Raw genomic sequence first — 15,592 nt, forward strand, 5'->3', positions numbered from 1 at the left:
TACCCCTCCTAAAAGCTATTGGCATTGAATAAATAATGCATTATTTTCGGTAAGTGACGGTATCCTGAGCTGTGTACGAGTCGGTTATTTGTTATTGCGTTATTTTCATACCAATATTAATGTTTGATCGAATTAGGAGAATTCGATATAGAATCCTCCTCTACCTCAAAGATATCTACCTCAAGCACGAAAGATTACATAAATTACAGTTCAACACTGAAGTTGAAATTTCATCAGTTACTAGCTGCTCCAGGCGCCCTACAGGCGCCCTCCGCAGCTAGCAATGGTGGTGCAGTAGCTTAATTGGAATCGGAGCAATTAGTTGAATCTATTTAATAATGATGAATAAAATGTCTGTAACAATACGTGTTGTTAGCAATACGCAATACTGCAGTTAATAAGTCAGGGTCAGTCACGCCGCAGAGAATAAGATGCCAGGATATCAAGAAGCTGTGAAGCGGAGCAGCCGAGGGATTGCGAAGAAATGTGGGTGGTAAGTGACAAACGACGAACGGACGTTGCCACCCAAACCTCCTTCTTTGAGGTTGGTGGGAGGAGAGCTATACGAAAGAAAACGGAGATTGCCGAAAGAACGTGGCGGGAGGGGTGGCTGAGACCGTAGAGGGGGGGGGGGGTACCTAGGGACAGGCAAGCAGGTAGCGGCGGGACGACCGCTCGAAACAGCTGAACTTTACTCGTCGATAAAAGTAAGAAAATTTGAGAACATCGAAAAAACTATTACAGCCTGCAAATCTACAGATCAGAAGCTTTCATTTAAAAAAAAAAAAAAAAAAAAACCATGCAAATCGGACCGGTGGTTCTCTCAAAGTTAATGTCCCAAAATTCGGACTTTAGTCTGAATCAATGGGAGAAAATTCGAGCCCAGCTAAACTTCACTCGTCGATGAAAGTAAGAAAATTTGAGAAAATCAAAAAACGACCACAACCTGCAAATCTACAGATCAGAGGCTTTTAATTAAAACAAAAATCATGCAAATCGGTCCGGTGGTTCTCGCAAAGTTAACGTTCAAAGATTCGGACCTCCGTTTTAATGCATTGAAGAAAATTTGAGAAAATTACAGGAGAAAATCTGAAACAATCGAAAGGCAAATTACAGCCTGCAAATCTACAGCTCAGGAGCTTTCAGTTCAAAAAAAGATCAAACAAATCGGTCCGGTGGTTCTCTCAAAGTTAACGCCCAAAGATTCGGAACTTTGCATTTTAATATACAGGGTTATCCAAAAGTCACTGACCACCCTTGTAACTTTTTTCCAAATCGAGATAGAAGTTTGAAACTTTGGCAATGTTCCTCGGTCTTAAGAAACAACTTTTTGGTCTTTTGGATTTTTGGTTTAGTATTTCAACAATCTAATGAAACATTCCTTTATATCCAGCCAAAACCACCAGGATATCGAATTTCATGCGAATCCATCGGTAAACAGCCGTAAAACTGATTTCCCGGCATTTTTCCGCCGCCATTGTGGCATTTGTCGAGATATCCAACGAAGGATTCGTTCTTCTCGTGCCAAAATACCCCCGGATACCGAATTTCATGCAAATCCAACGAAAAGCAGCCTAAATATCCACTTCCCGCGCTAGGCCGCCATTTGGACCGCCGCCATTATGAAAAGGACCGACTTTTCTGGAAAACCACTGCCAGAATCGTTTTCCTCGTCTCGACGTACCATGAGATTCCGAGTTTAACGCCGATCTGTCAATAAATAACGGAGATGTCGGATTTCCGCCATTTTGAACTTTGACCGGCCGCCATTTTGTTAAAAATCAACATTTTGACCTGTGGTTTGCGCCAAACATTTTCTTTTTTTATTATCTTTCGAATGAGGTATCACAAAGGGGGGGGGGGTTGCCATTTAAAAAAACAAGTTAGCCCCGCCCCCCTTGGGGGGGGGCCGCCCCCCCCCAAAATTTTGGGGGGACCAAAAAGTTGCTACTTTAGACCGAGGAACATTGCCAAAGTTTCAAACTTCTATCTCGATTTGGAAAAAAGTTAAAGGGGTGGACAGTGACTTTTGGATAACCCTGTATAGGATATTGGTGTCAGCGACGGTCAACTCACTCTAAACTTAGGTGCCATGTGATGGTAGACTTTTCATATTCATTGCCAAATTGGTTTATAACCAGTCCTATTTGGACTGAATGCGTGAATGGATGTAAAAAGATTATCAATATTTACTGGGCTCAAGAAAATTGTTGACCATAACAAATTTTTGACCGTCTGATTTTGGTCGGCTTCCCCCTCCCCCTCCTTCCACCCTTAAGTATCGAAAGAGCGAGAAATGCTATTAGAGACCTTAAAAACCTTTAAAACATGAATTTGTGTTGAAATATTTCATTGGCCGCTTTACTGTGCACCGTGGTTCCTTAAGACCTTTAAATCTGATTTTCGCGGAAATGGGAGATCACCTCAAAGAAGCATCCGAAAAATATGGTTGTACCGGTTTGTGCTTTGGTATATGGTATCTCTAGGATATATGCTTTCTAGGAATACTAAAGAGAACCGCGCAACAAACCGCAATGACACTTTTTCAGTGTACAATATTCTGAAAAATTCATTTTTTAAGGCTTATTTTTCGGGTATCTTTGATCTCATGTCCTACTGCTAAAAATCAATATTTTAGGGATCTGCAAAAGTGAAAATACTCGTTATGCAATGGAGTTTACCAGTCAGATGCATATAATGGTGTGAGGTTCACGAGTGCACTGTGAAATAAGTGAGTATACAACGCGCGCCTCAGGTTGCCGAAATCTGGGTTCATCACATTCCACATGCTGCATATCTATCTACACGGAAACCGCAGATATAATGAATATTTTATATATTCCCATGTAATTTCGTTATCAGTAGGTATCTGAGTATCGATTAAGATGGCTCTGATGAGAAAAAAAATTTCGAAAAATTGGATTTCGCGCCGCTACGGACACGATCCGTGCCCATAGTGGGACGGGAGGAAGATGGCTAACTCGGAACGAATTGCGTAACAGACTTTGCCTACAAGAATATCATCATCAGGTTGGCCTGAATGACACAAAACTTACAAAATGTTTTCCATGGCTTCACCGCTTATCCCTTAAAATGCCTAAAATTAAAAAAGGCGGCCGTGTTTTGATTATCAAACATCAAGGTAATTTAAAATGTGCATCTCGTGTGGTGTGTGGTATCATCACCTACGTCATTTTCTCGTAAATTTCAAAAATAGTGTCAAAAAAGCCCCTGGTCAATCAGAGTACATCAAATCCAGGACCATCATCCAGGGATGGCCGCCAACTTTGAACGGCAGGAGGGTAACTTTTAAAGTTAGATTAATGTACTACATTTTAAATTGAAAGTAAGGTAACAATTTCTTTATAATATTGGTCTAGCAGTTTGATGAGATGTTCAATATTTATTTGTTTTTAATAAAACTTTATTTATAACCCGATGAATGACGCCTGGTCAGGAAGGCCGCGTAAAACTGAAAATTCAGGCCTGAGAGTTACAAGGGTTTACGATAGCAATGATTTTAGTGAATGAGGATAATTTTGGTCGTAAATTTCAAATGTATGTATTTCCCATGCGGGGAAATTGTCGATTTATCAAAGCGATGGTTTCTTCTATCACTCTGCAAAGGCAGTGGTGCCTGACAGAAATGAGATGTCGATATTTTATCGAATGGATTTAGATCCTTTGCCAAAACTACTCATCAGACCGCTTGGGTGAGTCAGTAGCTTTAAATTTCGATGTCTCGTTATTGTCGGGCACCACTACCATTGCATAAAAGAAACCATTGATTCGATAAATCAACAATTTCAACTACAGAATAAGGATGAACGTGATTAAATGAGTGCTACATTTTTTATTGTGATTGCGGTGGCGGTTTCCTTAAAAACTGGCAACCCCGTCTCTACGCGAATTCCGACGGAAATTAGAAAATGTAGTGAACACCATGTCGCAAATGGTCAGTTTAGGCTTACATATGTAGCTGGCCGTGATTAAAGGAGTACTACTTTAAATAGTGATCGCAACGGTGGTTTTCACTGAAAACCGGCAACACCACCGCTACTTGAATTCCTAAAAACCATGTGACAGTTTCAAAAAAGCGCAAAACATGAACTGACTTTTCGAATTTTGTTTGATTTAGGCGTTTTGCTTCAACTTAAGAGTCGCGAAACATACCTTGACAAGCGTCAAAATTGGGTGTAGGGCTGTAGGGTGTGTTGCCGGATATTTAAATCGCTGTAACTCAGATTCCCTAAACTTCTCAGAATATTTTAACAAATGAAAGGATGCGGAATCGAATGAACAGTAATTTTGACAGAATTCATTCAATCTCCATCAACTGCAAACACTCTTTCAGGCGGTAACGTGATTTTAAATAATTATGAAAATTAAAAAAATGGCCAAAACGTGGCAACAGGGGATTCAAATTAAACTTTCTTCTGCATAAGTCGATAAAACGTAATTTTCTGCTTTTTTTGGTATAAATACAAGCACTGTAATTGCTTTTTGGTGAAAGTTATGCATATTTGAAAGTTATGACTTTAAAAAATGACAACGTCGAATCCCTGCGATTTTCGCCTAAAAGCAGTCAGATGTAGGCCCAAAATGACCTGCACAATAATCCCACAAAGTTTCATACAATCCCCGCCAGGTCACTTTTTGGCCGTTTTACATAACTCTCTTTCCGGAAAATGTGGCAGGCTTCGAGCATCAAAACATTGAAAAGGTGTGAAGAAACGCCAATTGTGAATAAAAGTTAAAAATGCATAAATATTTAGATCCTTTGACGTTGGTAGCATCTTCCCCAACTATTTTAAGTTTACAATTTCAGACTGAAATCTGAAAAAAAATACTACTAGAAATATTGAGGAGACGTCAAAAAAGTGCAAGGCGTGGAAGTAGGATGAAAATAGTGCACTTATCTGAGTTTTTTCACAACTTTTCATCGACTTTCATCCAGTTACAGACAATGTGGAAATGTCCTGAAAATGTGAAAAACCTGCCATATATTTACGTGGAAAGCAAAGAAATCTTCAAGTTTTTCCAGATTTTGAAACAACAAATCCAGCCGAAGTTGAAGCAAGAGATAAGACTAGATCAATAAGAATCAGCCGAATCGTCTGATAAAATGAATTTTACAAAGATTTTTATAAACAGAAATATTTTCAGGGTTGATAGAGGATCACTGCTAACACACAAAACTCGTGCGGTTCAAAACACCGACGATTTTTGAAATCGGACAATTAGGGGGGAAGGGGTTTAAGTTAAAGCTTAAAATTGGCATATCTCAAGAACGGTTTGTTGTAGAGACATGATCTTGATCTCCAAAGGAACCTGAACACTCCTAATAAAGATGCGTACCACAATTAATTTTTGTCTTAAATTCGTCTATGAATGCTGATCAAAAGTTATCACTTCGCCAAATTTCTACGAGCCACCGTTTTTGCACAATCCGCGATTTCAGTTTCGGTAATTTTCAAGACAAGCCCGCTAAAATAAAAAAGCAGTGCGTGTCTGTCTGGTAAGGACAATAGAAGGGGAGAGAGAAAAAAACTGCTTTGGGCGGTGAAAAGAAAAGGCTTGTGGAATCCGAGATAAAACTGGCGCTCGGCTACTGATCGGTTTTCCTGTTTACGTGACTTACACTCACCCGACCGACCCAAACCGTACTCGAGTACTACACTACCTTCATTTATGCAAGGAATTATCGCAACTTTTTGATGGATAGTGCGAAAACGGTGCCTCGAAGAAAGTTGACACAATGTTGACTTGTGATCGGCATCTGTAGACGAATTTAAAACAATAAAATAATTAAAAATCGATTGCCGTACACATCCCCATGAGAAGTTAGCAGGGTCCTCTAGATAAAATCATCAGTTTTCAGCTGATATTAACGAAATTGGTCCATTTTGAAATTTTCATCCATTGCTGCCACGTTTCTGTAGCTCAAAGGGTATCCCGGGATAAGCATGTCAAAATGCTCTTGTGAGTGGATTTTTATTTTAACCATTTTAAGTCATCAAGGGTGTCCTAAAACTTAGGTTTTGGGGGATTTTAGCCCCCCAACCCCTCCGCCCCCCCTCAGACCCCCAAAAACCGCTTTTTGGGCTATTTTTGACTATGCTAACGTCATTTCCTCATAACTTTCGTAATTTTCGATAGAATTGAACCAAAATTTGTCAGAATCTACATCAATTAGCTTAGTTTTTGTAGAAAAAAATTCATTATCATCGGATAATATTTTAGCCTCCAAAAAAATTCGTAAAATTTTTGAAAAAATCATTTTTTTCCTATTTTCGCGGCTAGGTGGCGTATGGAAACATGTACACAAACAAAAATTTTCTCTTTTCTTAATTTATACATCCAATAAGATACAGTAAAAATTTCGTGTTGATCGGAGTGGTGCGCCATACTTAAAAACGCAATTTTCTAACCTCAAAACGGCCTAAATGCCACCATTAGCCTCCTTTGATGGCTAGGCGTGGAGAAATGTAGAGAGAAATATCCGGTTTTATCGTCTCACCTCTTAAGTGATCCACTTAAGTACCTTGAGTCAAAATTTCGAGTCGATCAGAGTGGTGCGCAACACCCAAGCACGCAATTTTCTAACCTCAAAACGCCGAAATTGCCCATTTCGGCACCCATTATCACTCCGTGTGAAAAAGTAAGAAGAGGTACATCCGATATTATTGTCCTACCTCATAAATTAGACACTTAAGTGCATTTAGTCAAAATTTCGTGTCGATCAGAGTGGTGCGCAACACCTAAGCACGCGATTTTCTAACCTCAAAACGCCGAAATTGCCCATTTCGGCACCCATTATCACTCCGTGTGAAAAAGTAAGAAGAGGTACATCCGATATTATAGTCCTACTTCATGAATTAGGCACTTAAGTGCATTTAGTCAAAATTTCGTGTCGATCAGAGTGGTGCGCAACACCTAAGCACGCGATTTTCTAACCTCAAAACGCCGAAATTGCCCATTTCGGCACCCATTATCACTCCGCGTGAAAAAGTAAGAAGAGGTACATCCGATATTATTGTCCTACCTCATAAATTAGACACTTAAGTGCATTTAGTCAAAATTTCGTGTCGATCAGAGTGGTGCGCAACACCTAAGCACGCGATTTTCTAACCTCAAAACGCCGAAATTGCCCATTTCGGCACCCATTATCACTCCGTGTGAAAAAGTAAGAAGAGGTACATCCGATATTATTGTCCTACCTCATAAATTAGACACTTAAGTGCATTTAGTCAAAATTTCGTGTCGATCAGAGTGGTGCGCAACACCTAAGCACGCGATTTTCTAACCTCAAAACGGCCAAAATGCCTATTTCAGCACCCATTATCACTCCGTGTAAAAAAAAGAGAGGTGGGTACATTCGATTTTATAGTCCTACCTCATGAATTAGACACTTGAGTACCTCGAGTCAAAATTTCGTGTTGATCAGAGTGATAAGCAACTCCCGAACACGCCGCTTTCTAACCTGAAACCTCCCAAAATTCCCATTTTGGCATTCATTATCACTGTATGTCAGCCAAGATCCCGCTTGAAAATTGCATGATGCACATTTCAAAGTTTATTTTGGCACCCTGCCGCGTAGCAGACCCGGTCACTCAGGGAAACCTCTAAACTCCTAGGATATACAATGACGGTAGGGGGGCTCGCTCATCCCCCATGAAGAAGCATTCCCTCGTCCAAACTTCCATAATACGTAGCGGTGCAATGAGTGCTGGCAAATTCAAGTCAATCTGTCACGTAATACTTAGGACAATTAGTCGAATTTAACGATTAAATAGCCGAATTTAACGGATTACAGTAGACGTATTTACCGTAATATAGTCGTATTTTACGTGGTCTAGCATTGGCCTCAGTATACCCTTCAGCTCGCCCTGAGGGATTCCCTTCATGAATCCCCAGCACTCATTGCACCGCTACGTAGTATGGAAGTTTGGACGAGGGAACGCTTCTTCGTGGGGGATGAGCGAGCCTCCCTAGCGTCATATATATCCTAGGAGTTTAGAGGTTTCCCTGAGGGACCGGGTCTGCTACGCGGCAGGGTGCCAAAATAAACTTTGAAATGTGCATCATGCAATTTTCAAGCGGGATCTTGGCTGACATACAGTGATAATGAATGCCAAAATGGGAATTTTGGGAGGTTTCAGGTTAGAAAGCGGCGTGTTCGGGAGTTGCTTATCACTCTGATCAACACGAAATTTTGACTCGAGGTACTCAAGTGTCTAATTCATGAGGTAGGACTATAAAATCGAATGTACCCACCTCTCTTTTTTTTACACGGAGTGATAATGGGTGCTGAAATAGGCATTTTGGCCGTTTTGAGGTTAGAAAATCGCGTGCTTAGGTGTTGCGCACCACTCTGATCGACACGAAATTTTGACTAAATGCACTTAAGTGTCTAATTTATGAGGTAGGACAATAATATCGGATGTACCTCTTCTTACTTTTTCACACGGAGTGATAATGGGTGCCGAAATGGGCAATTTCGGCGTTTTGAGGTTAGAAAATCGCGTGCTTAGGTGTTGCGCACCACTCTGATCGACACGAAATTTTGACTAAATGCACTTAAGTGCCTAATTCATGAAGTAGGACTATAATATCGGATGTATCTCTTCTTTTTTTTTCACACGGAGTGATAATGGGTGCCGAAATGGGCAATATCGGCGTTTTGAGGTTAGAAAATTGCGTGCTTAGGTGTTGCGCACCACTCTGATCGACACGAAATTTTGACTAAATGCACTTAAGTGCCTAATTCATGAAGTAGGACTATAATATCGGATGTACCTCTTCTTACTTTTTCACACGGAGTGATAATGGGTGCCGAAATGGGCAATTTCGGCGTTTTGAGGTTAGAAAATCGCGTGCTTAGGTGTTGCGCACCACTCTGATCGACACGAAATTTTGACTAAATGCACTTAAGTGTCTAATTTATGAGGTAGGACAATAATATCGGATGTACCTCTTCTTACTTTTTCACACGGAGTGATAATGGGTGCCGAAATGGGCAATTTCGGCGTTTTGAGGTTAGAAAATTGCGTGCTTGGGTGTTGCGCACCACTCTGATCGACTCGAAATTTTGACTCAAGGTACTTAAGTGGATCACTTAAGAGGTGAGACGATAAAACCGGATATTTCTCTCTACATTTCTCCACGCCTAGCCATCAAAGGAGGCTAATGGTGGCATTTAGGCCGTTTTGAGGTTAGAAAATTGCGTTTTTAAGTATGGCGCACCACTCCGATCAACACGAAATTTTTACTGTATCTTATTGGATGTATAAATTAAGAAAAGAGAAAATTTTTGTTTGTGTACATGTTTCCATACGCCACCTAGCCGCGAAAATAGGAAAAAAATGATTTTTTCAAAAATTTTACGAATTTTTTTGGAGGCTAAAATATTATCCGATGATAATGAATTTTTTTCTACAAAAACTAAGCTAATTGATGTAGATTCTGACAAATTTTGGTTCAATTCTATCGAAAATTACGAAAGTTATGAGGAAATGACGTTAGCATAGTCAAAAATAGCCCAAAAAGCGGTTTTTGGGGGTCTGAGGGGGGGCGGAGGGGGTTGGGGGGCTAAAATCCCCCAAAACCTAAGTTTTAGGACACCCTTGATGACTTAAAATGGTTAAAATAAAAATCCACTCACAAGGGCATTTTGACATGCTTATCCCGGGATACCCTTTACGGTTTTTACACACAGCAACGTGGCGTAACTGGATGAAAATTTCAAAATGGACCAATTTCGTTAATATCAGCTGATAGATTTCTCTAAATTTTGAGACCAAGTTCATCTCTCTACAACAGACCGTTCACGAGAAATGCCAGTTTAAGGTTTTAACTTTGACCCCCTTCTCCCCTAATTGTCCACTTTCAAAAATCGTCAGTGTTTTAGACCCCAGCAGTGATCTTCTATCAATTCTGAAAATATGTCAAAGATTTGGACGATTTTGAATAAGGTCCTTTACACAAAATATTTTCTACAATTCGTTTCGCAAACATACTTACAATGATCTTTGAAAGAAGTCCATTTTTATCCTAAACAAAGAGTTACACTCTTTGCAACATTGATATTTTGTGAAATTGATTAGGTCACATTTAAATAGTAAATATTCTACATTATTCCACAAGGCTCTTCATGCACATATTGAACCTTCAGTTGACAATACACTTCAACAAGAGTGTCGTTTGATTCTCTATTAAATCGTGTTTGCTTAGAGAATTATACTAACACCATTTTCCCCTACTAAAATACTACGGCCCTTATAATTTTCATCATCCTCAAATAACTCCTGGATCCACTCTCATTAAAAGGCTGCTAAAGCCAACTTTCTATTTAACCAAGTGTGCGCGTTGAAAATTTTTTGTTCCAAGTTAACCCATTCCCTTAAAATAATGAGTGAGAGTCGTCATTGCCGCACTGGGCCAAGCGGGAAATGACAAGTCCCACTAGACATGCAACTTGGCTGCGCGTATTGCCGTGTTTTGATGTTTTCACGAGAGATAGCGCCACGTAAATCGACAGATGTTGTCACTAGAAGTAGTGTGACCAACCTGTACTGGTTTTGTACGGTAATTCCCTGAATGTAGGGAATTTTGTTAGTTTCAATATGCGAAAGCGTGGAATAACCTCAAAACTAAACCTAATTTTGCACGCAATTTTCTTGACTTCATTTTATTTTTATTCCATATTCAAGCGGTTTGGTTGTAATGCAACTATTATTTCTTACTGACATTGGTATTCTTAGGGTTTTCTGACTTGTAGCAAGTATTTTTTTTCCAATAAATAAGATTTTTCTCCTAAATTTTAATTTTTTTTCTCTCTCTCTCAGGAAATTCACCTGACATAAGCCGACTCACTGCAGAAAAAGTGCAACATCCGGGCAAATTTATGTATATAAACATCATACTAATTATAACTAATAAGAATTAGGCCAAAAACTTGCTCCTAATTATCAGGGAAAGCAGAGAACTAAGATGAAACCAAATACAGCTTTTTGCAGTGAAATTAAATAGTAAATCTGTGCACGGGCATGCATCAATCAATAAGGGAATGGGTTAAGGCAAATGCATACCAAAGAGGGAGCTGCAACTGAGACGATGCCTGTATCTCCGTCGACTAAGACCGGTAAAGGAGGCGGCAGTGGCGGAGGTGGCGGAAGAGAGGGCTCAAATACAGGCGCAGGAGGAAGTAACGGAGAAGTGTTTTGGGAACTGACAGTCTCTGTGGAGGTCTTCATGTCTGGCAGAGAAGGAAGCTCAACAACTGCTGGCGTGTCCGGTTGAGAGGGTGAAATAATGGACCCAGTGTCAAAGTTGTAGCGCAAGTCATCTGCAATGCCTGTAAAAAATGTGTTATTTGAGTAAGATACTTCCTTTCACTGACGGGAAATTTAGAGTACCTTCATAGACGGAGTATGGCCATTCGTATCTTTTTACTACAGGAAAACTGTGCCGCTTTTTGATTAGTCAAAGAGTTTTTAAGCTTCATGATGCTCTTACGGCCGTAAATAAACAAACAAGATGGCGGCACACCGTAACATCGATAAGAAGCTAAAATTTGACAAAAATTGCAATTATACAGCAGTAACAATTTAAACTAGCATATCTACGAATAACACACAAAAAACACATGAAAACACTGTCAAATCGCCTTTCGCCTTGATCACAGGTGGATGTAAGATGTGCATACCCTCAAACTTGCTTGCTGATAAAAGCCATTTTGTTTATTTGCGGCCGTAAGAACATTGTGTCAGCCTATTTTCTCGCAACCAATGAAAAAGCAGCACAGAAATGGCCATACTCTGTCAAAAAAGGTACTCTAGGGACATTGAGGTGAATTTTATACTTCATTGGAGTTACACTTACGGAATTAATCATGCTTGAACTGTAACAGAATAGGAGACGTTCAAGTATCATGTAAGATCTCATGGGGTGAACCTATCATTTCTCAAATTCTTTTCCTTTTTTTTGGAGGCACCGTAGTCTCCCTCTTTCTCTGGGACCCTGACGTTGGTAAGGGATGGCCTCCTACTGCGTTATGAAATTCTTGGAACAAAAAATACACTGGAAAAAGGACGAGGGAAAAAAAACTCTTCCGCAAAACAGTCGTGAAAAACTTTAAGGTGGGTTTTACACACTGCAATTTGGCATGGTGTATTATAGAGATTTACTCAAAACCAAGAGAAGAAGTCCATTGATGAAACTGGCGGCCCAAGCACAGGTTATCTGGTTATTTTTGCACTTAAAAGGGGAACTTCCCAAGCTGCTGCCTCCGATCGTAAAATTCGTAAGAACTCTTTGGATGAATCCATCAGACCCGTATATTTTTGCTTTTTACAATGCGCCCTGAAAACACCCCAAAAAAGTTCAAAAAAGTCTTGTAGTTAGCGCTCGAGTGTAATGACACAGTTTAGCAGCTCTGTTCCTACATCAGGCGGTGGCTCTGCAGTAGTACCCTCGCCTTGTAAGCGGGCAGTTTTAGGTTCGATCCCCAGGCAACGTGACTACTTTTTACGATCGACTTTTATGTTCTCACACATTTTCCGCAACAGCACTTCACATCAAATCACATTTAATATATTTTAAAAAAAGAAAAAGAAAAAGAAGCATCTATACTTCTAATTGAAGAAGTTATTGATCATTGATGAATATGTGTTTGGTGATGATTGTAAATTAATTAATGTTTTAAGTTCCAATGTATGAAATGTGATTCGATGTGAAGTGCTGTAGTGCAAAATGTGTGAGAATATAAAATCCGATCGTAACAAAAAGTCACCTCGCCCAGGGATCGAACCCGGGACCGCCCGCTTGCGAGGCGAGCGATCAACTGCAGAGTCGCCGCCTGATGTAGGATTACAGCTGCTAAACTGCGTATACAGACTCAAGCGCTCGCAACAAGACTTTTCGGAATTTTTTTGAGGCGTTTACCGGACGCATTGGAAAAAACAAAAAACACGGCTCTAATAGATTCATCTAATGAGTTAGCTCGAATTTTTTCAGCCCAATCGAGGCAACAGCTTGGGAAGTTCCCCTTGTTAGTGTCATGATGGAATTGAGGGAGCTGAAGTCTCTTTTTAGCTACTTGAATCTACAAGAATCAGAGACTTCGGTGCAAGGTTCAGTGTCCTCTCAAAAATGTGATGGATAAATTTCAATATATTATCGATCATTTTCCACTAACTGTTAGGGATCTTGGGTCCAATATATCACAAATGGACAGTAAGGGGTCATTCCATATCAATTCGAACAGACTTGTCACCACCCTGACTCGGATTTTCATGATTTTTTTTTTTTTTACTTAATCTATCGGTCAATATAAGAAAAAACGCAAGATTTCAGCTTCATATCTTCAATACTTCTTGAGAAAAAAATTCTTGAAGTTTTATGGCGTTTTCTAAAAATGCACTTGCCAAACTCCGAAAACGGGAATGTCTTGTGTTTGAAAAAGTCTCATAAGTTTTGGAGTTTTAAAGATTTTAAGATGAAATTTGGCACACTAATTCGTGTTAGTATGTATTTTAAGGGCAAGATTCCCAATTGAACCCAACTCACTCGGGAGGGACAACCGAGCTGAAGATACGCCGTTTTAGCCCTGATTTTTAAAGCTAAAAACTAGTTTTCTTAAAATGGGCGTAGCAACCGAAGCTAACGAGATATTGTCAACTTTTAGTGTATTTTCCGAAGGAAATACACTATTGCGTTCTCCCCTGATGTCAGACCTGGACCAAAGACCATGTAATGAGCATCGATCATGGGTCGTAGATCACGAATATGCATGCCGTTTGAATTCATGTTTTTATATATATATATATTATATATATATATATATATATATATATATATATATATATATATATAAAAATAAACAAAAATCACGAGTACTTTCCAACCTTTTTATGATGACCCTTTGACCCTTTTGTTGATGTCGAATCAATGTACACAAATATATTCCCATAAAGTTAGCTTTGAACGTTATCACGGAAAAATGGCCACTAATTGCCCCACATACAACCTTACCCAAAGAGCAATTCCTAGAGGGCATTAGGGCATGTTTAGACTCAACAATTTTTAAGTTTGGAGAAGATTGCTACAAACAGATTAACGGACTAGCGATGGGTGGACCGGTGAGTGCCAGTGTTGCCAACTTGGTTATGGAATATTTTGAAGAAAAAATGTTTGAAGTTTTTCCGTATAAAATGTTATTTTATAAGCGCTTTGCGGATGACATAATTCTATGTTGTCATAAGGACGATCTCAATAGTATTTACCAATTCTTCAACATGTTTTCGAGTAACATTAAATTCTCAATTGAATATGAAGCCAATAATGCCATAGCTTTCCTGGATGTTCTTGTTATAAAACAAGGGAGTAAATTTGTTACATCGTGGTTTACAAAACCTACTTTCTCGGGCAGATATCTGAATTTTTTGTCTGCACAACCTCTCTCTCAAAAAATCAATGTAATTAAGAATTTGGTAAGACGCGTATGCCTACTTACTCATCCCATGCTCCGCAAAGAAAAAATAAGGGAAGCTAAAAAATTGTTATTTGAAAATTGTTATCCCAAGCACCTTGTCAACTCTATATTTGAGAATGTAGTGAAATTTTGTTATAATGGCTTTTCCGCTCCAAAATTGTTCGAAAAAACCGAATTTGTTGTATGTCCGTACGTTTCCTCCTGCTCAGAAAAGATTAGATCCGTGTTAAAGCCGCATGGCTACACTTTAGTCACTTCTAATAAATCAAATTTACAAAATTTCCAGTCTTGTTTGAAGTCAAAAATCCCAACTGAAAAGCTGTCAGGAGTGGTGTATGAGATACCGTGTGGAGATTGTCAAGGCGTCTATATAGGGCAGTCATCCCAATATCTGCATAAAAGGCTGGATGGGCATAAGTTTAATCAACATGAGGTGACAGCGCTAAAGCAACACATGAGAGAAAAGGGTCATTCCTTTGATTTCAATAACACCAGGGTGTTGAAGAGAGAGAAGAATGAAGAGATTAGGTTGAATTTGGAGGGGTTATGTATTTTAAATAACCAAAATGCTATAAATTCTAGAACTGAGTTTGCTAACTTTGAGGAATATTTTTCTAATCTCTGAAAACTTTCATTCTGTATGAGTACCTACTACCTCTCTGCGGCGGGGGCTTATTGTTATTGTTTGTGTTGATGTTTGTCATGTCTCTTGTTATCGTTAAACTGGTCTCTTGCTGCGACTGAACTGGGTTTCTGGGTTTTTTCCTCGTTCAGTTATGAATAAAGTTCGTCTGCCCTGAAGATGGAGAAAATTGTCTCCGAAACGTCGGTGTTTAAAATGTAGTGTGAAGATTGCAAAATGTAATAAAAAGGTTGGAAAGTACTCGTGATTTTTGTTTAATTATTAATTATTACAACCGTGAACTCTTTACTTTTATATATATATATATATATATATATATATATATATATATATATATATATATATGTGTGTGTGTGTGTGTGTGTGTGTGTGTGTGTGTGTGTTTATTTATGTATGTATTTCCGACTCATCGTGGTTTTTCCGATTTTTGCTTGGTTATATTTCCCTCATTTTTC

General features: G+C 39.2%; 2 protein-coding genes across 3 annotated transcripts in view; one reads left to right on the plus strand and one right to left on the minus strand.

Annotated features, from left to right (window-relative positions):
- Positions 1–15,592, plus strand: part of LOC109033309 (proteasome adapter and scaffold protein ECM29) — a 480,922-nt gene that overhangs the window by 377,281 nt on the left and 88,049 nt on the right. The window lies entirely within an intron of this gene.
- Positions 1–15,592, minus strand: part of wash (WASH complex subunit washout) — a 71,763-nt gene that overhangs the window by 38,791 nt on the left and 17,380 nt on the right. For both annotated transcript variants that reach the window (XM_072306343.1, XM_019045880.2), the window contains exon 5: positions 11,091–11,356. In XM_072306343.1, coding sequence (XP_072162444.1) covers positions 11,091–11,356 — 266 coding nt within the window. The remainder of the gene's footprint in view (positions 1–11,090; positions 11,357–15,592) is intronic.

This window comes from Bemisia tabaci, chromosome 1 (assembly GCF_918797505.1).
Source record: "Bemisia tabaci chromosome 1, PGI_BMITA_v3".
Classification (NCBI taxonomy): domain Eukaryota; kingdom Metazoa; phylum Arthropoda; class Insecta; order Hemiptera; family Aleyrodidae; genus Bemisia; species Bemisia tabaci.